This window comes from Centruroides sculpturatus, unplaced genomic scaffold, assembly GCF_000671375.1.
Source record: "Centruroides sculpturatus isolate CEXI.00-Female unplaced genomic scaffold, Cexi_2.0 scaffold159, whole genome shotgun sequence".
NCBI lineage: Eukaryota > Metazoa > Arthropoda > Arachnida > Scorpiones > Buthidae > Centruroides > Centruroides sculpturatus.
This window is the reverse complement of record NW_019384659.1, coordinates 883,130-910,112: the sequence shown is the minus strand read 5'-3', so window position 1 is coordinate 910,112 and position 26,983 is coordinate 883,130. Positions and strand designations below refer to the sequence as shown.

At 25.9% G+C, this 26,983-nt stretch overlaps 1 protein-coding gene across 1 annotated transcript in view; it reads left to right on the top strand.

Annotated features, from left to right (window-relative positions):
- LOC111626512 (TFIIH basal transcription factor complex helicase XPD subunit-like) overlaps positions 1-26,983 on the top strand; it is a 61,688-nt gene that overhangs the window by 27,951 nt on the left and 6,754 nt on the right. The window contains exons 6-11 of the mRNA XM_023369910.1: positions 6,478-6,591; positions 12,929-13,045; positions 14,063-14,116; positions 14,207-14,269; positions 20,107-20,230; positions 22,319-22,415. Of these exons, the coding sequence (XP_023225678.1) occupies positions 6,478-6,591; positions 12,929-13,045; positions 14,063-14,116; positions 14,207-14,269; positions 20,107-20,230; positions 22,319-22,415 (569 nt within the window). The remainder of the gene's footprint in view (positions 1-6,477; positions 6,592-12,928; positions 13,046-14,062; positions 14,117-14,206; positions 14,270-20,106; positions 20,231-22,318; positions 22,416-26,983) is intronic.

Here is a 26,983-nt window from a genome sequence, read left to right as displayed (position 1 = left end):
TAATACATACCTATGGATACAAGTCTTACAAATTAAAGTGACATCATCTTATTCTTAAGTTTTTTCATTACATCTCCATTACATTATACGTCACAGACATCGCACATCGCAAATGCACTATGACAAGTAAGCATACTGAACAATGTCTGATATGAAATATTATTCACCTTCACAACCTGGGGTACAAGTATTATTAAAGTGGTACTTAATTAACTATACTTCCCATTCTGTATGTCACTCATAAATTAGTTTTGTAAAATCACTACTACCGTTGGTACTCATTCACAATATACAATAACAAATTTACATATCTGACACCTATTACAATTTTACAGTTGTATGTTATTGTTAAGTTATTTAACATTTTAATATTTAATGTTATAAATTATTACATGGACTATAATAATAATACAATTTCTTGAAGCTGGTAAACATGATTAATATAAAATTCTTAACCAGTTTTCACTTATAGAAATGCTAGGATTTTTATTTATACTGTTTTGATTATTTCTATACTTTATTTAAATTTTCTTTTATATGTATCTTTTTCTCTGTATAAAATATCTATATTATTTTTATCTATATTACAGTGTTCATGAAATGCAGAATTTAGTCTTCAAAATTTTAAATCGGCTATATGTTCTTTCAATCTTACTTTAACTTTACGTCTAGTTTCACCTATATAAAATTTAGTATTTTCACATGTGCATGGAATTTTATAAACTACATTTTTGCTTTCTTCTTTTTTTTGTTATATTTATCTTACTAACTTGTTTTGCATTTAATCTAGAATGTAGCTTTTCATATGTCGGTACTAGTTTTACATTAATTTTTTTGACTTCTTTATTAACTTCCTCGTACAAGCCTTTTATGTATGGAAAACTAATGTATTTTATGTCCTTTTGTTTAGGATCTATTCTTATTTTTTTATCTATTTTTTTTGGCTGTTTCTTTTTCCCAAGTGCTAAGAATTCTGTTTGGGTATCCTGTTTGGGTATGTTCAATTTGTTTAGTATTTATACTAGTTCTATTTTTGATCTTAGTGTATTTCATATAAAATATATTTTGTTTTATATGAAGTGGTATGTTAGAATTGTAGTTAACGGTAGTTAATTTATAGCAGTTTATTGTGTTTGAAGCAACAACAATGTTTAAAGCATGGTTTCATATCATTAAAAGAAAACATACACTATGCTACCAAAAATATCCGGACACCTATTATTCTATCTTGTCTTGTCTCACCTGTATGATGCAAATGCACTCTACCAAATACTATATAAAGGAGGGCACAGGTACTAGCAGTGTAGAGACAGTGTATTATCAGAATGAATGAGCACAAGGAGTTGTCTGTTGAAAAATGATATGATATTCAGAGCCCATAAGTTTGATCATTCAGTCTGAGAGATTTTTACCTTATTGAACATGTCCTAGTCAACTGTCAGTGAGTTGTTGTCAAATGAAAATATCATGGTAACATCAAACCTTTCCCACAACTTGATATGCTCAAGAAACTGACAGATTGGGATCAGCAAATTCTCAAGTGTGTTATAAAACAAAATTGTCAGACATCCTTACTAACCACTTGCAAACAACTTCTGTATGAGCTCGGGAATACATACTAGCAAATTGTTGCTATAGCTCATATGCCATAGATTAAATTTTCAGTGCTTATTGTTATTTGGAATGGTGCAAGCAATACCATCTGTGGAGCAATAGAAAAGTATTTTGGGGTGATTAATGAAGATGTGTGATGTGAAAATCTAATAGGCATATTTGGACCTTGTGGATGCCTAGTGAACAGTATTTACAGGAAAGTGTCGTGTTGTCTGAAATTTGTAGGTGGTAGCATGGTGGTCTGGGATGTTTTTCCTGGTTTGGAATGGCTCATTGGTTTCTGTAACTGGATCTTTATATGGTAATGCTTACCAAGACATTTTAGACAATTCTGTTCTTCCCATATTGTAGCAACAGTTTGGATTTGACTTTTTCCTGTATCATCCAGCACCTGTTCACAAAGTAAAGTCCATATCTTCATGTTTGAAGACATGGAGATGGAAGACTTGACTGGTCAGCTCAAAGACTCGACCTTAACACAAATGATCATCTTTGGGTTGAGCTGGAGGAATAACTGCATTTTAGACATACAGTGGTACCTCGGTATACGTCTGCTTTAGAATATGTCCAATTCGGAATACGTCCTGTTTGGACGAAACAAATTTTGCTCGGTATACAACTTTTGTTTGGTATACTACGACTTAATTCAATTATATGCACCATCTATGAAAAAGTAGCACTATCGGTGTACTAGACCAGACTAGATGTTCATGGTCCACTGTTTATAACTTTGTTAAATTTCTTCTGATTTTAATTTGTAAGTAAAATTTTATTATTTTTATTAATCACGAATCGCAAAAAGGCAAATGAAAAGCAACAGAAAACTAAAAAAAAGAAAAAATGACTAGAATTACAATGGAACTGAAAAAAGAGATTGTTGAGAAATATAAAGGTGGCACGCGTGTTCGAGATTTTAACCCCTTTTGAGCCGCCCATTTTTTTAGAATTTTTAATTAAGCATAAAAAATACTTAAAACTGAAAAAAAACGAAAGAAATGCGTTAATTTTGAAGAAAAAGCTTCAAAGTCTAAGTTTTTTTGTCTGTCCTTTCTGCGAAATTTAACACCGATGAGTTATTGTTTACACAGCTGGATGACCTTGAACACAGCTGGAGTCGGATTTCCCGGGACATTCTCATAGACATCGCAGGAGGACAAGGGTTTGAAGTAGGGTGACTTCAATCTGGCGGTATATTTTTAAATATTTTTAAAAAATTATAATTTTTATTGAGATTTCCGACCCCCCCTAATTAATTAAACTTCTATATAATAAAATCTATTAATTAAAAAAATTAAAAAACTATCGGAAGTCGTTTTTGACATCAGAAAGCAGCTTTAAATAACTTTACCGAAGGAAAATCGGTGCGCTACAACTTTAGAATGATAAATTAATTTTGATAAAAAACTCCCATTAAAAAAACATTAAGCCTTAATCGAGCCTTATCAAAGGCTCATTAAAATCGCGATAAAATTTTTTCGCGTGCGCAAAAAATTCTGAAAAAATTTGGGGACCTAAAAAACATTCCAAAAATTCAAAAAAAATAATTTTTTTAAAAGTGGCCTTAACGACCGATTTTTACGTAACGCTATAAAACTTGCTCGAGTCACACTCGAGCATGGTACTGAAGGGGTTAACTGTTGCATATTGTATTCTGAGAACGATGATATCAATGATCGTGAAAAAGAAAGACATTATTAAATCTGCTAACGTTGCGAAAGGGGTTAAATCAATTTCTAAACAGAGATCGAAGACATCAGATTATGTTGAGAAAATGCTTTTGCTTTGGATAACTGAAAAACAGTGTGCTGGCGACAGCGTATCAGAAGTAATTATTTGCGAGAAAGCTAAAAAGATACATGCTGATCTCATGAAAAATCAAGCAGGAAAGTGAGATGTTTAAAGCCAGCCATTTTTTTTTTACGTGAGAACGGATTAATCATTTTTACATTACTTCTTATGGGAAGGGTTGGTTTGGTATACGTCCTATTTGGTATAAGTCCAAACATCAGGAACAGATTAAGGTCGTATACCGAGGTTCCACTGTACTTGGCTGATTATCTCATAGTTAGCTATTACATGAGGAATGGAAACAAATTCTAGCAGCAGTTTACCAGTAAAAAGCCTACCTGAAAGAGTAATGTCTATAATAGCAGTAAAAGGAGGATTTGACTGTATTGATGACAATGTTGAATTGGTGAGAAACACTAGAAAGTGATGTCTGGACACTTTTGTCAACATAATGTATCAGAGAAACTCTTCTGAAGCTATTATAGTTAAGTGCAATTGATGTATTTGTTGAACAATGAAAGAAAAAACAGAAAATTAAAATTTTTAGTTGTTAAAATTAGAAAGCAGTAATCTAAAGTATATTGTTGATCAATAACATTTAATTCTTATTTGTGAGATTGTTAAAATTATATATTATTTATACATAATTCTGTGTTGTGCACTTGTGTAAGCATCTGTGTTTGTATATGTTAGTTACTCAGAATTAAAAATTGATGTAAGAAAATACTAATTAGCAGTTGAGAAATGCTAAAAAAATTTACTTCATAAAGAAAACAGCAAAATATATAAATAAAATAATAAATTTAAACTTGAAAAAATTTTTTACAATTAAAATTTTCATTGGACAAACTAAAAGTGCCCTCTTTCATTGTCCCTTCATATACAATCAGGAAATAACAATTTTACAGCAGAGATGACCTTTATTTGGGGGCTACTACTCCATCTTAACATGCAAATTGTTACAAAGTTTCCTCGGTACTCTTTGGGATGTGTCATTTTCACTACTTTTTTAGCAAAATTGATACTTTATTTTGTATTTTATACATATTGAAATAAATATTTATAAAATAATATAAATACAAAAAAAAGTTCTACAAAATTAGAGAATTACAAAGGAAAACATTCTGCAAACATTCACTGTATCAAACTGGTGATATGTCATTTAATATTGCTGCAAACATTTCGTTTTTGGAATGTTGTCTGCGCCACATAAATTCTATTAGATATGAATCTAAATGGTTATGCGAAGTTCCACAATGAACTTTATTCCTCTATTTTGCAATCTCCCACAATATTTCTATATTCTGCATATGACAGCCTGTATTAGAGTCCACAAAGTTATACTTATGGTTTACTTGAAAATATTTGTATCCAGTTTCTACTAACTTGTCTTTTTTATAAGCTTTTCATCAGTCAGAATATATTATGTTTCCTTCTTTAATGTTGGTCAAATTTCCTTCTTCAGTGTTTTGGCAGAACAATCATGTATGGCTACTAAAAAAACACTCTTTGGTAATCTGGTAGATTCTACTGAAAACCCACTGCTGTGGAAGAACGTGCCCCACATTATATTTTCTAAGTGTATATACATTTTTGTCTATCTCTACTATTTTATTTTTACCACGTATTTTTACATTAGGATGACAGATTAAAGAGTTTGCACATACCTCCCGCATATAGTTGTTCCAATCTACAGTTTTGCTGGGATTGATTCCTATCTGCATTTGGCAGAAATCTCCATAGATTAATTCCAAACACTATAGGTATATGAGGTGTACAGCATTCAAAAAAGAAATGCATGTTCCTTCAAACCAGTTATTACTTCTAACACCCTTCTTTTCAAGACAGGATCGGGTATGGCATCTCCATTTGGGACTTTGGAGAGGCAAAAATATAATGTCATTTTATGTTTATGTGCACAGTATCTTTCACTATGCAAAATTCCTTTTTTCTTGAAAAAAAACGAATAGTACTTTCTTCATCATTTGGTAGTTCACAAAGTGTAAAATCCATTATAGTTGAAAACAAAAAAAGCACATCAAAAAGAATTACTAAGCACATTGAACAAACTACACAGTTTCATACACTATCATGTCTATCCATAAATGTAATTCACATAATCTCATTACATTAATGACACAAATATGAGTCGCAGTATTATGCAAAGTAAGATGATCATAAATTAAAAATGCTGATTTTAAATTTTATTTATTTTCTACTTGAAAATCAAAAATAAATTAACATTACTTAACACGTTAAGTACAAAATAAACAAGATGTGAAAAGTTTCACTTCGACATTTACACTAATGTCGAAATATGCTAATATTTTTTGATATAAAATGTGTTTTAACTGTCATTGTTTAAATACATAATTGACTTTTATACTTTTTTAAACAATCTTAGAGAAAAGGGAAAGTTTTCAACCTAATTAACTATATATAAAATTTAATGTATAATAAAGTAAATATTAGAATGTAAACATGAATCAGATTTCATTGATTGACTGGCATCCTGTTAACTGAAGAGTACCATTCCCTCTTGTGGCAGTATACACATTTATAAAAATTATACATTTAATTTAGTCGGGACATAAGTATAAACTTTGAAAATCTTTTTTACAAATCAAACTTTTTATTAAATGTATAATTTTTATAAATGTATTTGACACTGCCAGAGGAAACTTTGTAACATTTGCATGTTGAGGCAGAGAAGTAGCCTCCAAATAAAGGTCATCTCTGCCATGAAATTGTTATTTCCTGATGGTGTACAAAGGGACAGCGAAAGAGGACACTTTTACATTCATTCAATGAAAAGTTTATTTGTAAAAAATTTTTTCAAAGTTTACACTTATGTCCTGGCTAAAAAACTTTTTAATAATAAATATACTTTTACCTGATGATGTCTATTTTCATATAGACAAAAACATTAGTAAATTTTTTTCTTTTCACAGTGCTGGTGTTGGCTTTATGCATTGTGTGAATTTACTTTTAATTTTCTAATTTTATAAACAGCTAAATTAAATTATAAACTAAATTAAATTTATATAGTTATATTAGACATATGTTTTATTTTAGGTTTTAGAAGAATTAAAGAAATTGATAATTTGCTACGATAAAGAAACTGGACGAAAACTGGAAATCATTGGATTATGTCTTACATCTAGAAAAAATCTGTGTATTCATCCACAGGTATTTTATTATATAAATAAAAATTATTTTGAAATAGTTTATAGATTACACAAGTGCATAGAATGAATAACCACTATCAAAAACATACATAGTTATTTAATTTAAAAAAATAATGAAAACTGAAAGATTTTTACTTTATATTTTCATGATACAGAGCTGTAAATTTTATTAAATTCATTGATATTAAAATTATAATTGTGAAAAAAAATCACATACAGTAATACCTCGACTTACGCTACCCTGACTTACGCAAACCCGGACTTACACAATTTTCAAATCTCATCAATTCATCTTTTGTTTGAGCGCCACTCATCTCTTGATTACTCATTCCCCCCACACTATTGTTTGGCTTACATGTTCGGACGTGTTGCGCGGAATCGACACATAGCTACAATTTATTTTGTGTTATTTATTTCTGTGTTTGTTATATCTATAGAGACTCGAGAGACTCTATGTGGTGATTTCTTGTAACCGTGAACGAATCAAAAGACGAGATAAGATTAACGAGAACATTTATTAGCTTACATACATCCGATTTGTATTTTACACAAATTGGGAAATTATACCCCGACTTACACGAATTCGACTTAAACGGTTATTGCTCGGTCCCACCTATTGCGTAAGTTCGGGGTATTACTGTATTAATAACTTTATGGAAGTTTTTAAATATTAAAAAATTTATTTTCTTCATTTCAAGTTTATTATTTTTTACAGTGTAAAATATAAATTTATTTTGTTTGTAAAATTAGGAAACAAAATTTTGCTGAAATGATTAGATGTAAACAAAATATTTGTCTCTTTCTAAACATTTTTCTATATTAGTTTGTTACTGTTGTTCAACTATAATTTGACATAAAACTTGTTTTGAGGAAAATGAAATTATTTCTATTTGTATTGATAATGAAATTATTACAGTTACAATTAAAATTTCATTATAAATATAAATATAATAATATTGAACAAACATTAGCAGCAATGGGATTCCTCTTACAGTTTTTGATTTATACATAACAATCTGAAAATAAGAAATTAAAATAGCTTAAAAAAATATTTAAATAATTTTATTTAAAGTGGAATTAAATCGTTTAATAAGATGAAATTAATACACAGAAATGAATTCTACACATTTAAGAAAAAATATGTGTTTGACATTTTAAATATTTTAACATGCATAACAGACAAATATTTTAAAAATCTTAAGTATAATTTCTAAATAAAAATTACACAATTAAAAATAATTTAGAAATTTTAAAGAATTTAAATTTAAACATTGTTTACAATTGAAGATTATCTCATAATAGAAAGATGACTGCCTAGANTCTATAGAGACTCGAGAGACTCTATGTGGTGATTTCTTGTAACCGTGAACGAAACAAAAGACGAGATAAGATTAACGAGAACATTTATTAGCTTACATACATCCGATTTGTATTTTACACAAATTGGGAAATTATACCCCGACTTACACGAATTCGACTTAAACGGTTATTGCTCGGTCCCACCTATTGCGTAAGTTCGGGGTATTACTGTATTAATAACTTTATGGAAGTTTTTAAATATTAAAAAATTTATTTTCTTCATTTCAAGTTTATTATTTTTTACAGTGTAAAATATAAATTTATTTTGTTTGTAAAATTAGGAAACAAAATTTTGCTGAAATGATTAGATGTAAACAAAATATTTGTCTCTTTCTAAACATTTTTCTATATTAGTTTGTTACTGTTGTTCAACTATAATTTGACATAAAACTTGTTTTGAGGAAAATGAAATTATTTCTATTTGTATTGATAATGAAATTATTACAGTTACAATTAAAATTTCATTATAAATATAAATATAATAATATTGAACAAACATTAGCAGCAATGGGATTCCTCTTACAGTTTTTGATTTATACATAACAATCTGAAAATAAGAAATTAAAATAGCTTAAAAAAATATTTAAATAATTTTATTTAAAGTGGAATTAAATCGTTTAATAAGATGAAATTAATACACAGAAATGAATTCTACACATTTAAGAAAAAATATGTGTTTGACATTTTAAATATTTTAACATGCATAACAGACAAATATTTTAAAAATCTTAAGTATAATTTCTAAATAAAAATTACACAATTAAAAATAATTTAGAAATTTTAAAGAATTTAAATTTAAACATTGTTTACAATTGAAGATTATCTCATAATAGAAAGATGACTGCCTAGAAAGCAATTAATATATTCTCAACCTTTTAAGCAGCAAAGCAATTTTTAATTACAAACATTTTTGGTCTTATTAAAAAACTGTTTTTAGGTTAAGAGGAATTTTATCAAATACTAGCTGTTACCCGCGACTTCATCCATGGAGGTTTTGCAAGCAAACCCCATTTACATTCAATATTTCATTAACCATAGTAATTGTTATATAACACCTACCGCTGAAGAGGATTGCCGAGAATCAAACAAACTATTTTCAATTTGATCAATTTTCTGGAACGTTTACAATCGTTCTATAATCGAACCAATATGCAATAACAAATTCAAACTTAAAATGGTTGGAACATTTTTAAAATCGAAATAGATAAAAATATTAATAACAATTTCTGAAATGTTATCAATTTAATACACCTAAGTACTCAATGAAGACTAAATGTAGTTGAAAACAAAAAATCGCATCTAAAATAGTACAGTAGAAGCCGTTTTTCTGGTTAAGCCTTAATGCTCTACCTCTCCCCCTGCGGGAGAATTTCGAAAAATCCCTTCTTAATGTGAATTCCCATGGCATACCCTACTAAAACGCATATAAAAATAAAAAATTGCATCCAAAATAGTACAGTAGAAGCCGTTTTCCGGTTAAGCTTAATCCTCTACCTCTCCCCCGCGGGGGAATTTCGAAAAATCCCTTCTTAGTGTGCATTTTCATGATGTACCATAACTGTGTACCAAATTTCACCTCTTTAGGTTCAGCGATTTGCTCTGGGTGATGATGAATCAGTGAGTCAGTCAGGACAAGCAATTTTATATATATAGATTATAAATTCAACAGTTAAGAACGCAAGAAAAAGAATGTAAGTTTAGAGAACACTGAACATTTCAAATTGAAACAAAAAATAATAAAATACCATAAAATAACATAAATAAAATAATATAAATAAATACCAAAAACAAAAAATAATGTATAAATAAAGATAAATAAATAAAAAAATAAAAATAATAAGTTACAAAATATATATAAATCACCCATATGTGCAATGAACAAAAGTCATAAATAACTATAATAAAAAAGCCTTGAAATTGACAAGTTGCCAATTTTGAAAGTAGATGCATTTTTTTATATTTTTAGTATTTATTTATGTTGGTTTGTTTATTGATGTTAATTTACAGTATTTTGTTTTTGTTTAAATTTTAAATATTTCTTGCAGTTGCTTCATGTCTAGTTGTTTATCTCCAAGTTTTATTAATGGCTATTATTTTCTGCTATAATACTAGACTTATTAGACATATTGTAATGGAATTATTGATTGTTTAAGAAATTATCATCATGTTCAAAATGCATTCCCTGTGTAAAAAATGAGTTTACATAGGAAATTTTTTACACAGGGAATGCATTTTGAACCATTTCTGTCTCTCATCAGCCAAATTCATGATGACTACTATATATATTTTTTAAAAAACCAATAGGCTAAACCATTTTTCATATACATAATTAAATGTTAAAATATATACCACTACACACTGGGATATATGGAACAACAGACACACAACAAATTTCTGGTGCATATAATACAAAAATTGAACCCCTCACAAATGTTTTTCCAACTCCTGAGTTCTTCAGTTTTACAACAGAACGATTACCCATGGAATGTTATCAGAACAAATGTTTACAGTGGAACCTCGCTTAACGAGCACCTTGCATAACGAGTGTTTTGCATAACGAGCAAAACAAATTGTAAAAAATTGCTTCGCATAACGAGTGATGAGGAGAGGAGAATTCTCAGATTGTGTGCATGCTCCATCAGTCTGTGTTTAGCACTCGTTTCGCTAGCATCTTAGTATTGCTTGTGATCACATATTTTTCCAAACTTGTATTCACACATATTACTTTTAAACATCAACAACCATAGCCAGTTATATAATAAACACACCAAACGATATGCCAAATTTTTGGGCTATGTAAAAGCTATAATTAAATAATAGAAATTAATTAATTTGACTAGAGGCAGGCAGTTATGCTGCCATCTCGTATTAAATTTAATGACCAATTCCAAATTAAATTTTAGAAGTGTCTGAATTAACTATTTATAATTATTAAATTTAATATGAGATGTAATCATAACTGCCAACCTCTAGTCAAATTAATTAATTTTTATTATTTAATTATAGCCTTTACATAGCCCGAGAATTTGGCATATCATTTGGAGTGTTTATCAAACATATTATCTGTGATTTTTTTTTTTGTTTTCTGCAAATCAAATTCTCATTCCAGGTTGGTTCATTCTGCTCTAGAAGAAAAGATGATGATGATTCACACTTCTTAACAATGCACATTGTACAATTTTTTTTGAATAAATGTTATACATAAAATATTTGAGTATTTTTTCAGAGTGGAATGCATTATCGTATTTTACATTAATTTCTATAGGAAAAATTGTTTTGCTTAATGAGTGTTTTGCATTACAAGTATGATTCTGGAACAAATTATGCTTGTTAAGCAAGGTTCCACTGTATTTGTAAAAAGTTTTAAAACAACATAATTTGAATGACCTTTAGAAACTATAAATATAAAATTTAATGCTACATAGGCATTGTCATGTGCATAACAATCATTCAATTAACGACTATAATGTGTCAAATCATGTTTGACACATTATAGTTGTTAATTGGAACAATAATATTCCATCAGGTAACCATTCTGTCACACCTAAAGAACTTGAAAGGAGTTGGAAAACACTTGTGAAAGTATTCTATTTTTGATTATACACACTGGAAATTGGTTCTGTGTCTGTTGTTAAAAGTTAAAACCATTAAAATTACATTTTACACTTCTAACCATTTTCAATTAAAAAGCACCTCTCCTTTGTGCTTTGGAATCTAGTAAATTTAAGATCTGCTAAATCAGAATCCATTAAATTGAAAATACAGTCAAACCTTGGTTTACAAACTTAATTCAATTTAAAAGTTGTTCAGAAACTGATTTGTTCTCAAATCAAAACAAATTTTTCCATAAGAAACAATGTAAATTGGATTAATCTGTTTCCAACCACCAAAACAAAGCTTTTTTTTTTTTTACCTTTTTAGTTGCATTTCATGCATAAAATTGCCTACAAATGCAATATGATGTTGTTATATATAGCATAATCTATATTTATATCCATTTTATATATATATTAAAAGCAAAATCACTGCAAACTGAAACAAAAACTAACACTTTACAAAAAGTGCTATAGAGACTTGACTCTGCCAGGATGAAATATAACCAAATCAAGCAAAACAGACAACAAGTACCTTATCCACACTTACTGGAATATTATGTTTCAATTGCTTTGATTTTAATTTTAATTTTTAATGTAAATAAATAAATTAATTTTGATTTTATTTTTAATTTTAGTTTCAGTTTTGGTAGAAAAACCAAAGTTTTAATCATTACTTTATTATTTAATTTTAATTAACTGGCTACCTAGTATTAATAAATATATTAAACATTAATATTATAATATATAATATATTATTTAATTTTAATTAACTGGCTACCTAGTATTAATAAATATATTAAACATTAATATTATAATATATAATATATTAATAAATTTTTGTTATTTGAGTTAAGCACCTTTAAATATGAATTATTGGATGTCATTTATATTATGCAAATGTCAATTAATGTAGTTTTTATTTATTAATTTGATTTAAATTGAATTGTAACACATACCAAAAATCAGCAATAGTATCTTACCTGCATGCACATTGAAATCTACTTTGTATAACAATATCATCAATGGTTCGTGTCATGACATTTAATGATACATGGCAAATCTCAGCGCCACTACTGAATCAGTAGTCTTGTCGCTGATTGGTCGGGCCATTGACTTTCTTTAACATAGGAAGTATAGGAAGTTGACCATTGGTGGCCGGCTCTGCTGAGTTGTTGTTTGGAAACCAATTTATCTTATGTAAACTGCAGCAAGTGTGGTGTTCAAAATTTTGTTTGTAAACAGGGGCATTTGAAAGTCAAGGTTTGACTGTATACTGTATTTGATAAGTAATTTTTATTTAAATTATTTTATAAAATTTTGGTAATAATATTTTAATTATTTCATTTAAATATTTAAAATATAAACATTTAATTATTATTTTAGGTAAATAAAGAACGTGATGGAAAGATTGTTGATGGCAAATGTTATTCTTTAACTTCTTCACATAAAAGACTAATGCATAAACATGATCCAACAGTTGAAATATGTTCATTTTATGAAGTAGGTTAATTACTTCAATCTATAACTTTTATTTGTATGAATTCATTTTATATTAGTTTCCTGTGAATACAAATCTTTTTTAAAAAAATCTAGTACAAAAATTAAATTTGATTTTTTATTTCAAATAATCATTCACTATTGATATCTAGGATTTTTAATTTCAAATTCATTCAAATTGCTTAAAATAAAATTTAAAAATTCATAAATTCATAATTTTAATATTGTGATTTGGCATAATAAATTGAGCTAAGTCAATGTCTAGATATTTTTTACTAAAATTATTTGCAGAAACTTTATATACTAGAACAAGTGTGATATATTTGTTTGCTCATAAGCACTTTAATTTTGAAATTAATTACTGCTATATACTATATTACATCAACAATGCTATTATATTATAGTATATTAGCATTATCATTCAAGTTTTAGTTAATGATGATTTTGATCATTTTCTTGAAAATATTACAAAATTTAAACAACTATATAAAGTGAACGGGCATATTAACTTATAAGGCCCTTTTCCAATTAAACATTTTATAGTTTATTGTTAAGTACCAGGCAATATATTAGAGGAAGTGGCTACTTATACATACTATATGTATTGGCTGTTTTGGTATATAATTGGCTGTTTAAATATGTGTTATTTTTGATTTAATGAAAATCTTTGTATCACCACAAATGCAAAGATTGCTATATTGTACAAACAACTTAGATTGATGAAGACTATTGAGTTGACATGCATTTGTAAAAAATAGATGTGAATAAATATTGAAGTATGAAGTGATTCCTCATTGTGTATGTATGAGCAATGGTAACCCAACACAGTTAAGTTCAATTAACAGCTTGATTCAGTTATCTTACAATGCTCTAGATATATATTACCATTATATTATAAAAATTTATTGTAATTAATTAATCTGTAATTTATATTTTGATAAATTAAAAATTCTTCTATTTTAAATTAAATGTTAGATAATGATTATTTTATTATCAAATACTATTATTTCAAATTAATAGCAATTTGATGCTCATGGTAGAGAATTACTATTGCCTTCTGGTGTGTATAATATTGTAAGTATTTATTTTTACCTAATACTAATGAATATTTTGAAAATATTATTTTAATATATTTAATATAAATATCTATATAAAATTTTAAAGGATGATTTAAGAGAATATGGAAAGAAGAAAGGCTGGTGTCCGTATTTTCTAGCTCGCTATGCTGTATGTATATTAAACTAACTGTTACCATATTCAGTTTCTTTATATGAATAAAATGTTTTAAAATATCAATAACAATTTGATATCTTCATATTACATATTAAGAGATATATGTGCTGCTCACTTGCCAAATCGATTAACTCCATAAAACAAAAAGTGGAGAAAAGTGACAAAGTAATATGTATTCTTTTTTAAAATTCCTTGTAAAATATAAATTCAAATAAACATTGTAGAATGTATTATTGTAGATGTAGCTTTTATTTAACGACATATAAAATGTATAAGATAGCATAGATATGCTGTAATCGTTATTATTATTACGATTTTCATGTGATTGATGGGAGTTAATTGATTTGGCAAGTGAAAAACATAATAACATCAAATTCAGTCTTTACATTAGTGCACATTTTTTAATAAAGATTTTTTGCAAAAATGAATAATAATTATTCTGTTACTGTTACAATGTTAACAGTAACAGTATAGTTAATTTAAACAAAATAATAATAATTTTGTTTAAATTGATTATTCAGCAATATAAATGATGTCTTCTTCATCAGCTATATTTAAGGTCCCGTCTTGTTGATTTGTTCTTAAATTTTTATAAGAACTGTGTTTAATAGGAGGAATGAAAAAAATTATTTTTAGTTTTATCCATCTTGATATAATGGGATTTCTTTTTTCTAAAAACAATTGTCATCAAAATTAAAACAATCATTTACTATTCCTGAAGTATACTTACTTCTGTGGCAGTTGGACTGTAACGAACTAATTTCTTTTACTTAAGTTTTGTTATGAGATAACATTAAATAATTTACTGTTATCTACAAAGCACTAGTCAGTGCACACTGCAGCATTGCAATCGCAGAGTGCCCTAGTGGATTAACATTACAGTATGGAGTTATTAGATTGGCTTCTGAAATAAATAAAGTTTTTTCTGATTGCCAATAAAATTTTGTCATTAAGTGGCATTGATCCTTATTATTAGGAAAACTTATTATGAATATAAAAAGTTATGAGTATATCAAGTGCTTTCACACTAAAATTTAAAAATTCATAAATTCATAATTTTAATATTGTGATTTGGCATAATAAATTGAGCTAAGTCAATGTCTAGATATTTTTTACTAAAATTATTTGCAGAAACTTTATATACTAGAACAAGTGTGATATATTTGTTTGCTCATAAGCACTTTAATTTTGAAATTAATTACTGCTATATACTATATTACATCAACAATGCTATTATATTATAGTATATTAGCATTATCATTCAAGTTTTAGTTAATGATGATTTTGATCATTTTCTTGAAAATATTACAAAATTTAAACAACTATATAAAGTGAACGGGCATATTAACTTATAAGGCCCTTTTCCAATTAAACATTTTATAGTTTATTGTTAAGTACCAGGCAATATATTAGAGGAAGTGGCTACTTATACATACTATATGTATTGGCTGTTTTGGTATATAATTGGCTGTTTAAATATGTGTTATTTTTGATTTAATGAAAATCTTTGTATCACCACAAATGCAAAGATTGCTATATTGTACAAACAACTTAGATTGATGAAGACTATTGAGTTGACATGCATTTGTAAAAAATAGATGTGAATAAATATTGAAGTATGAAGTGATTCCTCATTGTGTATGTATGAGCAATGGTAACCCAACACAGTTAAGTTCAATTAACAGCTTGATTCAGTTATCTTACAATGCTCTAGATATATATTACCATTATATTATAAAAATTTATTGTAATTAATTAATCTGTAATTTATATTTTGATAAATTAAAAATTCTTCTATTTTAAATTAAATGTTAGATAATGATTATTTTATTATCAAATACTATTATTTCAAATTAATAGCAATTTGATGCTCATGGTAGAGAATTACTATTGCCTTCTGGTGTGTATAATATTGTAAGTATTTATTTTTACCTAATACTAATGAATATTTTGAAAATATTATTTTAATATATTTAATATAAATATCTATATAAAATTTTAAAGGATGATTTAAGAGAATATGGAAAGAAGAAAGGCTGGTGTCCGTATTTTCTAGCTCGCTATGCTGTATGTATATTAAACTAACTGTTACCATATTCAGTTTCTTTATATGAATAAAATGTTTTAAAATATCAATAACAATTTGATATCTTCATATTACATATTAAGAGATATATGTGCTGCTCACTTGCCAAATCGATTAACTCCATAAAACAAAAAGTGGAGAAAAGTGACAAAGTAATATGTATTCTTTTTTAAAATTCCTTGTAAAATATAAATTCAAATAAACATTGTAGAATGTATTATTGTAGATGTAGCTTTTATTTAACGACATATAAAATGTATAAGATAGCATAGATATGCTGTAATCGTTATTATTATTACGATTTTCATGTGATTGATGGGAGTTAATTGATTTGGCAAGTGAAAAACATAATAACATCAAATTCAGTCTTTACATTAGTGCACATTTTTTAATAAAGATTTTTTGCAAAAATGAATAATAATTATTCTGTTACTGTTACAATGTTAACAGTAACAGTATAGTTAATTTAAACAAAATAATAATAATTTTGTTTAAATTGATTATTCAGCAATATAAATGATGTCTTCTTCATCAGCTATATTTAAGGTCCCGTCTTGTTGATTTGTTCTTAAATTTTTATAAGAACTGTGTTTAATAGGAGGAATGAAAAAAATTATTTTTAGTTTTATCCATCTTGATATAATGGGATTTCTTTTTTCTAAAAACAATTGTCATCAAAATTAAAACAATCATTTACTATTCCTGAAGTATACTTACTTCTGTGGCAGTTGGACTGTAACGAACTAATTTCTTTTACTTAAGTTTTGTTATGAGATAACATTAAATAATTTACTGTTATCTACAAAGCACTAGTCAGTGCACACTGCAGCATTGCAATCGCAGAGTGCCCTAGTGGATTAACATTACAGTATGGAGTTATTAGATTGGCTTCTGAAATAAATAAAGTTTTTTCTGATTGCCAATAAAATTTTGTCATTAAGTGGCATTGATCCTTATTATTAGGAAAACTTATTATAAATATAAAAAGTTATGAGTATATCAAGTATGCTCACACTAAAATTACAAAATTTCGAAATGTGGTGTTAATCGATTTGGTTTGTGAATGGCTCATATAAGATAACATTATTTTAAAAATTATATTAATTAAATGTGTAAATATAAAGTAAATTGAATTTTATTAACATAAAATGAAAATTGCAGTTTGGTTCTAAATTCTTAAAAATGTATTTCTAGTTATTATGTATAAACCTTTCAGAAAAATATAACAAATAATAATTTTTATAATCTTTTTGGTCTGTTCTAAAAAACCTCTAATTACAGATTTTTTTAGATTAATTTATTTATGAATTAACAAAATAAACCACTTTTTAGTTTATTTTGTTAATTTGTCTTCAGAATTGTAGTACAAAATTAAAATAAGACTATCAATGATTATTTCATAATTATTTCTAATAGATCTTTTCACAAAATTAAAAAAAATTTTTGAGTTGGTTAATTTTTGATTCAGCATATTTAAAGTAAATTTAAATAAAGAAATATAAAATTTCAAAAAAATTTTGTAGGAGATTTGTTTAATATTACAATCATATCAAAACGTCTCTGAAGAGCTATTGGGAAGTCGTCTGTAAAAAATTTCACAACTTTTAAGGGCAAACTCCTTTATTCAATATCTTTTTTATTCTAGTAGGCATGCATGTTATCTCAAATTTGCCCATGGAGTTTAGAATATTGAAGTCTTAATTTATTTTTTTTTTTATTAGGTGTAATGAAAACCATAGTGCAATTTTTTTCTTCCTTGTCTTAACTTTCCTATCAACTAGATTTCATTGTTGTTGCTTTCAGATTTTAGCCTTTAAGACTTGTCATGTGTTTAGTTTTTATAGATTAATCTTCATATTTAGTAAAGTTTATTTAGACATTTTTAGGTAAGTGTTATTAAACTTTTTTTTCAACTGTAGGTAAATAATCATTCATAAAATGATGAATGAAATTTGGTGTTATCTTGGTACTCAAACCATTTGGTATTCACACATAAATATTTGAAAAAATTGCTCAGTCCTTGATTGAACAAATGCAACCCATTAGAGCAAATTTTCAATTAACAACATAATTTTATTTTGTCATACATGAAAATTTTTTATGATAAAAATGAAATTATGAAAAAATGAAGATGTTGCCAATACTTCTGATCAAGATTAACAGAAAAGCTTAGATCACTATACTTTGTAAAAAGAAAATGCCCTCGTTTAACTAAAATTAATATTAACATGTAATTCAGTACTTTTAATTGTGATTATTAGGTAATTATTGATTGGAAATACGTTATTGATTGTTTTAATAAACACATTTTTCTTAGTAAGAAAAAAGGATAGCATACTTTTGTTAACCTAATTTTATGTTTTCCATTAGTCCTGTGTTTTGTATAATACAGATTTGCATAACACAGCACTTTTTTGAAACTATCATGTTATACAAGGGATACCTGTACTTTTATATGAAATGATTTTTAATATCACATTGAAATATATTTAATTATTTTGAAATATATTTAAATATTTGACATATTTATTTTGTTTAGTTTGTATAAATCTTTAATTTTTAGTGTATTTCAAAGATTTATATTTATTTTCTTTTCAAGTTAATATTTAATATTTAGTTAACAGCTAAATATTAAATATTATTGTACACAACTGAAGTGGGATGAATGCATATTGGAGTCAATAAAATTGAAATGGTAAAACAGTCACCTTAAAGTCATTTGTAGTAGTTATGATAAGTTTGGTTTTGAGGCATATTAATAGCCAATTGAAAATTTAACATAGCTATTGAAACAAGAAGCATTTTATACTACAATTAATATTTACTGTTTATGCTCATGTTTTATTAGAATTTATAATAAAAGAGCAAATTCTGGATTATTTTGAATGTTTTGTTTTTAAATCTACTATGTATATAATTTTGCAATAATTTATCTGACAGATGAATCAATGAGCCTAGAAAACACTTAGTTATAATGTTTTGTTTTCATTGATTCTATTTAAATAAAACATTTGGAGATTTTTTTTAATGACTGCAATTTTTTTAAGATNGTTTTTTATAACAGTTCTATCAAAATATTTCAAAGTTTGAATTTGTTTGTTTTACATCAGTCACATCAGTTAATTATGAATGGAGTTTAATTTAAGAAATTTTAAAATTGTCCTGCAAGGGACAGCTGTATAGTCTCTATAATTAAACTCATTATTACTAATTATAACTATATCATTTTCTCAAAGAATAGTTTTCAATATGAAAGAAATTGTGTATTAAAAATATAAACAATATTTGGGATTAATGGATTAGGATCATGACCACATTATTAATAGAAATGCTTTGAAAACAAAACATTTATTGTTTTACATTGTTGTTATTCAAAATTCCAAAAATTTTGCTTTATATTTTAACATGTCTCAGATTATATTTATTTTTACATTGTTTTTGCAAGTTTTATCTGTAATATGGTCCACCATGATTTTCCCAATCGTAGTTTTCATATAACCATACTAATCATTTTATAACTTTTGATCTAGTGACTGAACATACTTTTGAATTTTAAATTAGGATTGGAAGCATTGTTGATGCCCCTAAAAATTAAATCCTTTTTCTCCTAAGTCCTTGTTACATATAGAATCTATCCTTTGGTTATTGCAGTTTTACTGATTTCAGTTTTTCAGAATTTAACTTCTATGGTTGGTACAGAATGCCTATATATATACATATTTGACTTTTTAATATTTTTTTTCAGATCACATATGCAAATATAGTAGTCTATAGTTACCATTATCTGCTTGATCCAAAAATAGCTGATGTTGTTTCTAAAGAAATGAGTAAAAACTCTGTGGTCATATTTGATGAAGCTCATAACATTGGTATGTAACAATTTGATTAATTTTTAATTTTTATGCATAAAAAAATTATGAAATAGAAAAAAATCAATTTAAATTTGAAGTTTAAAAATTATGTATAAGTTTGCCTTCTCAGTTGTTATGACAGTCAAAGATTGGCATAACTACTATTAATTTCTTTTAATTACATTTATAATGATATTATATCAATATTATGAGAAATTTTCATGTACTTCTAACATAAAAAAACAATCCAATTTTCAAACCAGCAAATAATTTTAAGATATAGATGAATATTTTCAACCTATTAATAGATGTTTGAAAATAAGGTTGTTTTTATGTTATTCCTCACATCCAGTTTTTTGTATTTTTTGAGAATTCTATCTAACTGAGCTGAAAGATGTCATGATAAAGTTAGATAAATCATTTAAAAATTTTATAACAAAATAATGCTATATTATTATTTTCATGTATATGTGTATTTAAATTCATTAATTATCAAATTTTATATTAATTTAGGAATGTTTTAATTATAATACTTAGAAATTCTTTTGGTTTTCATAATTATAAGATGAATTTTGCACTAATATTAAATATTTTGGCTGTATTATAAACAGCTGTTTTAGTTGAAATGAGCATTACTAGTAATGAGAATTTAATTTAATTCCTTTTTTAATACATGAAAAATGTTTCAAGATGATATTATGATGCATCATTTAAAGAAAAGTAATAGTATAAACAGAAGAGCATGAAAATAAAGCTGCCAAACATTATCTTTTTATGACATCTGTATTGTTCTTTTAACTTGTTATTTAACAAAACTTAATAAAATTGATTATTTTAAGTTTTCCATTTATTAAATAATCTTGAAATTTGATTTCAAAATCAAAGTACATCTTGGAATTTTAAAAATATTGTATACATAAATCAAAACATTATGTGAGTAACATTCTTTTCATTTGGCAATATTTCATCAGAATTAGTGCTTTATGAACATCCATTAACCTAATTTTTCATTAAGGCCAAATGATCTGGATTATATTGTACTATAATATGGCTACTATTTAATAAGTAATTATTAAGTAATATTAAGTGGACATGTAATTCATTTTTATTTGGCATTGTGAATAACCAGTATGGTTATATCTAAATCATAATAGTTCTGGAGGTGAAGATTGGACAGTGGTTTGGGTAGTGTAACTGGCAGTGTATCCATACAGTTTGCAGTTGTGTCCAGTGCTGGGCTGGTTTTTTCTTCTAGAACTTTCTAAAATAAAAATTGAATATTAATTTCTTTATAATCATTAAATTTATCAAGAGATGATGCCTAACACCTACCTCTAGCAAAATCACTTAATATTTAATTATTAATGTTTTACCCTAAAATAAAGAAAATTTTTCAGAAAGTTTTGAAATAGAAGTATTGACATATTTTAATATATATATAATTTGATTTAGATTTTTTAAAAAATTTTTTGTTTTATCAAACCACATTAAATTAATCTGTGTGTATGGATTGATTAATGACAATAAAGATTTTTATTGGAACTAACAACTAATAATAGTTTTTTCTTTAAATATATTTTGTATTTAAGTTAGTGCATTTAAGAAACATTTCAAAAATAGTTTAATAATAATTGTAATTATATGAGGTTATAGAAGTGATCTAGATTTTTTGAATTTTTTTTTTATTAAACTTTTATAGAGATATGAATATTAATTAAAAAACAAATTTTGATTTATTTTTAAAGAAAATTTAAGCTCTTTAAATTCAGTTAATATCATTTTAATTTTATACATAATTTTTTATTAGTGATTATCATAAATTTTATAAGGATCTACCATTGCTTAAAACAGTTCTAACAAGTTATATCTATTTAAAAGTTACAAATCATTTTATATTATGTAATTTAAAAATGAAAAATAGTGTTATCTTATCATTGCTAAAAGAATTTTTAAGGTATCATATTCCATTTTTATATTAACTTGTTCCTTTGATAAAAAAATTGACTATATTTAGTTGTGAAAATATCATTTTAATTATACACTTAATTTTTTCCATTTATCTTATTTAATTTTTTTTCATTTATTTTGTGAATAAAATTTTTTCAGATAATGTTTGTATTGAATCCATGAGTGTAAATATTACAAAGAGAACTATTGAAAAATCTCAGAATAATATTCAAGTTTTAGAAAAGACAATTAAAAAGTAAGGAGAAATTGAAAGTAAACTTTATTGAGATAATCATCATTTTTAAATTTTAAATTTATCATAATTTTTAAAGGTATAAGAAATATTTTTGAATTTCTCTGATTTTATGTTTTTTATGCTTGTAGTGATTGTCATAAAATTTTCTAGGAATCTTCTACAGTTTTTTATAACAGTTCTATCAAAATATTTCAAAGTTTGAATTTGTTTGTTTTACATCAGTCACATCAGTTAATTATGAATGGAGTTTAATTTAAGAAATTTTAAAATTGTCCTGCAAGGGACAGCTGTATAGTCTCTATAATTAAACTCATTATTACTAATTATAACTATATCATTTTCTCAAAGAATAGTTTTCAATATGAAAGAAATTGTGTATTAAAAATATAAACAATATTTGGGATTAATGGATTAGGATCATGACCACATTATTAATAGAAATGCTTTGAAAACAAAACATTTATTGTTTTACATTGTTGTTATTCAAAATTCCAAAAATTTTGCTTTATATTTTAACATGTCTCAGATTATATTTATTTTTACATTGTTTTTGCAAGTTTTATCTGTAATATGATATNAAAAGACAATTAAAAAGTAAGGAGAAATTGAAAGTAAACTTTATTGAGATAATCATCATTTTTAAATTTTAAATTTATCATAATTTTTAAAGGTATAAGAAATATTTTTGAATTTCTCTGATTTTATGTTTTTTATGCTTGTAGTGATTGTCATAAAATTTTCTAGGAATCTTCTACAGTTTTTTATAACAGTTCTATCAAAATATTTCAAAGTTTGAATTTGTTTGTTTTACATCAGTCACATCAGTTAATTATGAATGGAGTTTAATTTAAGAAATTTTAAAATTGTCCTGCAAGGGACAGCTGTATAGTCTCTATAATTAAACTCATTATTACTAATTATAACTATATCATTTTCTCAAAGAATAGTTTTCAATATGAAAGAAATTGTGTATTAAAAATATAAACAATATTTGGGATTAATGGATTAGGATCATGACCACATTATTAATAGAAATGCTTTGAAAACAAAACATTTATTGTTTTACATTGTTGTTATTCAAAATTCCAAAAATTTTGCTTTATATTTTAACATGTCTCAGATTATATTTATTTTTACATTGTTTTTGCAAGTTTTATCTGTAATATGATATAATTTTTTAGAAAAATATAGAATTCTTCAATTTCATGTATGTAAATGAAATTGATTGTTAATTTTACAATAACAAAATTGTGACTTTCAAGAAATGTATTTTTAAGAAAATGGATGTATGTCAAATAAAATATGGCTGAATATGAGAGAATGCAAAACTATTTAATAAAAATGTTTGAAAATGGTTATAAAAATGAATATAAAATGTTTTTAAATTAGCATATGGTAAGACTTATTGATCATTTTAACTTTCCATTAATGTACCAGTATCTTTTGTGGATAGGTGCAAGCTCCTGTATGCATGCTATCATGTCACTAGCATTTTCCTGTTCAGTGACACAGTATTATATTCATAAAAGAGGTATCAAGATAGTTTCATTAAATGTTTGCTGTAAAAATTTTCTCAGAAAACAACATTCAAAACATGATGTTTATTTAAAAAAGACTAGGGTGTATTATTCAAACTTTGTTGAGTCTTGCATAATAAAGTCTTCACCATATTAGAAGCTATTCACCCTCATATTATATGTACACCAAATTGTGAAAACTCTATATCAGAAGAAAGACTTCTAACTTTAAAATTTTCAAATTTGTTCTTTATTTTTTCATATTTAATGTCTATTAATTTGTATATATAATGTATAAAACATAATATTTTAATCTTTTATAATATGTATAGTTATTTATATTTAAAAATTATATATTCAGTAAAGCTATTGCATCTTCTGTATACTTCAGTAATTAGTAATTCTGGAATGGTGATCATTTTCTGCAACAATATTTTTGAAAATGATCAAGGAAAGGAAGCAATAATAAAACAAACTTTGTTACCAGTTTCTATTGAAACATGTAGGTTGTGTTACCTAATGGTCATTACATGCTAAGTCATTATGCATACACAGTTAACTGTTTGTCTGCTTTCTTGGTAGCAAGTTCTCACAACTTGCCACTGGATGCTGGCACATGTAACATACTTATGTCTTATGTTATTATGTGAATGATTGCAAATTACAATAATTTTAGTCTGTTTCAGGATTGAGTTTATTTATTAAGGAATTTTAATATAAGCATTTTATTCAAATGAAACTAAATATTGAATACTTTACAAATAGTAATTGTACCCACTTTCATGCTGGTATAATAATATAATTAAAGTTTTTTTTTAATTTTGTTAAAATTCAACAGTGAAAAAATAAAATCTAATACCACATTTTTCTTGCTTATGTGAAGTCACATGTTTATAAAAATTTTGTTCAAATTTTTTTCAGATAATTATTGTAAAACAAACTTCTCATATTTATTATATCATTGCCTTTACAGTATAATGAAAAAATTATACACTTAATTTAACTCATTGAAATATACAAGAAAAAAATTACATAAGTGAATGTGTAGATTTATTTTATTTATTTGTTTTTACAAATAAGAAGAAAAGTCCCAAAGGACAATTGATATTTTTCACCAAGTTAACAAACCTACAAATATAAATATAACAAATAAAGGAAAAAAGAAATAACAATTTAATAAAATTAAAAAATTGTATCATGCATTTTTACATTTTAATTTAAAACAAGAAAAATTAAAAAATAAAAAATTATCAAAATTATTTAAATTTCGAGAAATACAACAAAAAAAAAAAAGGACCTTTGAGATTCACTCAAATGAAAAAGTGGAGTGAACACACGAAAGGTCATAAATTTTTTGAAGGCACATATAAGAATAGCCAATCATAATAAATAAAACCATTAAAAAATTTAAAATAAAGTAAGTGATCAAAATATTTAATACTCTCAAAAAACAAAGGAAAACCTAATCTAATCCTTGCAAAGTTAGGATTCTTAGTTTATGATAAATTGCATAATTTATTAAAAAATAAATAAACTTTTTCAAGAGCTGTAGCAATTTTATCCAAAAGGGAAGGTGCTGCCATAGACCAAACGGGCAAGACTGAAAACTAGTAAAAAAAATTAACTCTTAATGCACTTTTAGACAAGATAGGTTTACAAAATCACCATAATATTCCATGTCTAATAGCCAAAGATTTAATTATTTTAATCAATATGATTTTTAAAAGTAAGTTTAGTATCAAAGATTATTCCTAGGTTGTTGAATGACATAACATAATTAACAGGAGTGGAGTCAATGTAAAAAGTAGGTAAAGGAGGATTGTGAATTAAGGCAAAACACATAACCACAGTTATTTAAATATTAATCATGAGATTAGCAGAATCAAATAGATTTTTTAGCAAGCGACTATCAGACTAGAATTTTCAGATCAGAAAACATCAATTTAATGTCACTGGCATAAGTTACAATGCAAGATTTAAGATGGCAAAGAAATTTGTTAATATATGTTGAGAAAAAAAGACCACTGAGAATAGATCCCTGTTGATTACCACATAAAGGAATAAAATTGAGAAATTCAAAATTGCCTATTCTGATTTTACATTTTCATGGCAAAAAGTAAGTATTAAGTCATGAATGAATGTGGTTGATATCATGCTTGTGGAACAAGTCAACTAATAGATTACAACTTGTAATCTATATCTTATTAGAATTTGGCTTCCTACTGTTGATGATGTAACATATTGTAGACATTGTACAGATAGTAAAACAATTGCATTTTTAGCTTCTATTGATAAAAAATGGTTTATAAAAAAATTATACACAATAGATTGTATACACCAGGTGATTGTAATTAATTTACTCTTATTCAATGCTGTCTCAAGAGATACTTAGCAGTGCAAATTCAACTAAATTTGATATGATGATGTTTCAGGTCATGTAGAAGACATTTCCATAAAAAAATTAGTACCGATGGTTCCAAGTATGATGCAAAATAAATTAAAATAGTTAATACTATGTATTAATGAAATAAATTATTAAAGCTTTCATAAAAGTATATCTTGTTTAATTTGAAATCAGGATACATTCCTTATATTGAAATTATATGTATAATATGTATAAATGTACAGTGTGTTAATAATTAAAGTTCACATTTCAAAAGGATATAACTCAAGAACTAATCAACAGAATGATGTTGCATTTCATATAGAGACTTCTGTGGTGATGGAATTTTATTTGAAAACAAAATAAGTTAGTTACAAAAATTTTTGTAATGAACTTATTAACTGGTACACATGCACCAGCATGATCAGTATGCTGGCTTCTGTTGTTGGAAACAAGATGAGATTGCCAAATCACATGCTCAATGACAGCACTCAGAGTTTTGGAGGCCAATATATCAAGTATGCTGTTGAGTAACAGAGTACATATACTGTGTATCATAAGTTTTTTGAGACATTTTGAATTATTCACTAAAGTGTTGCAGTGTCACTTAAAGTCTAGCGGACATTTTTGTAACTAACTTTTTGTTTTCTAAATAAATTCCATCACAA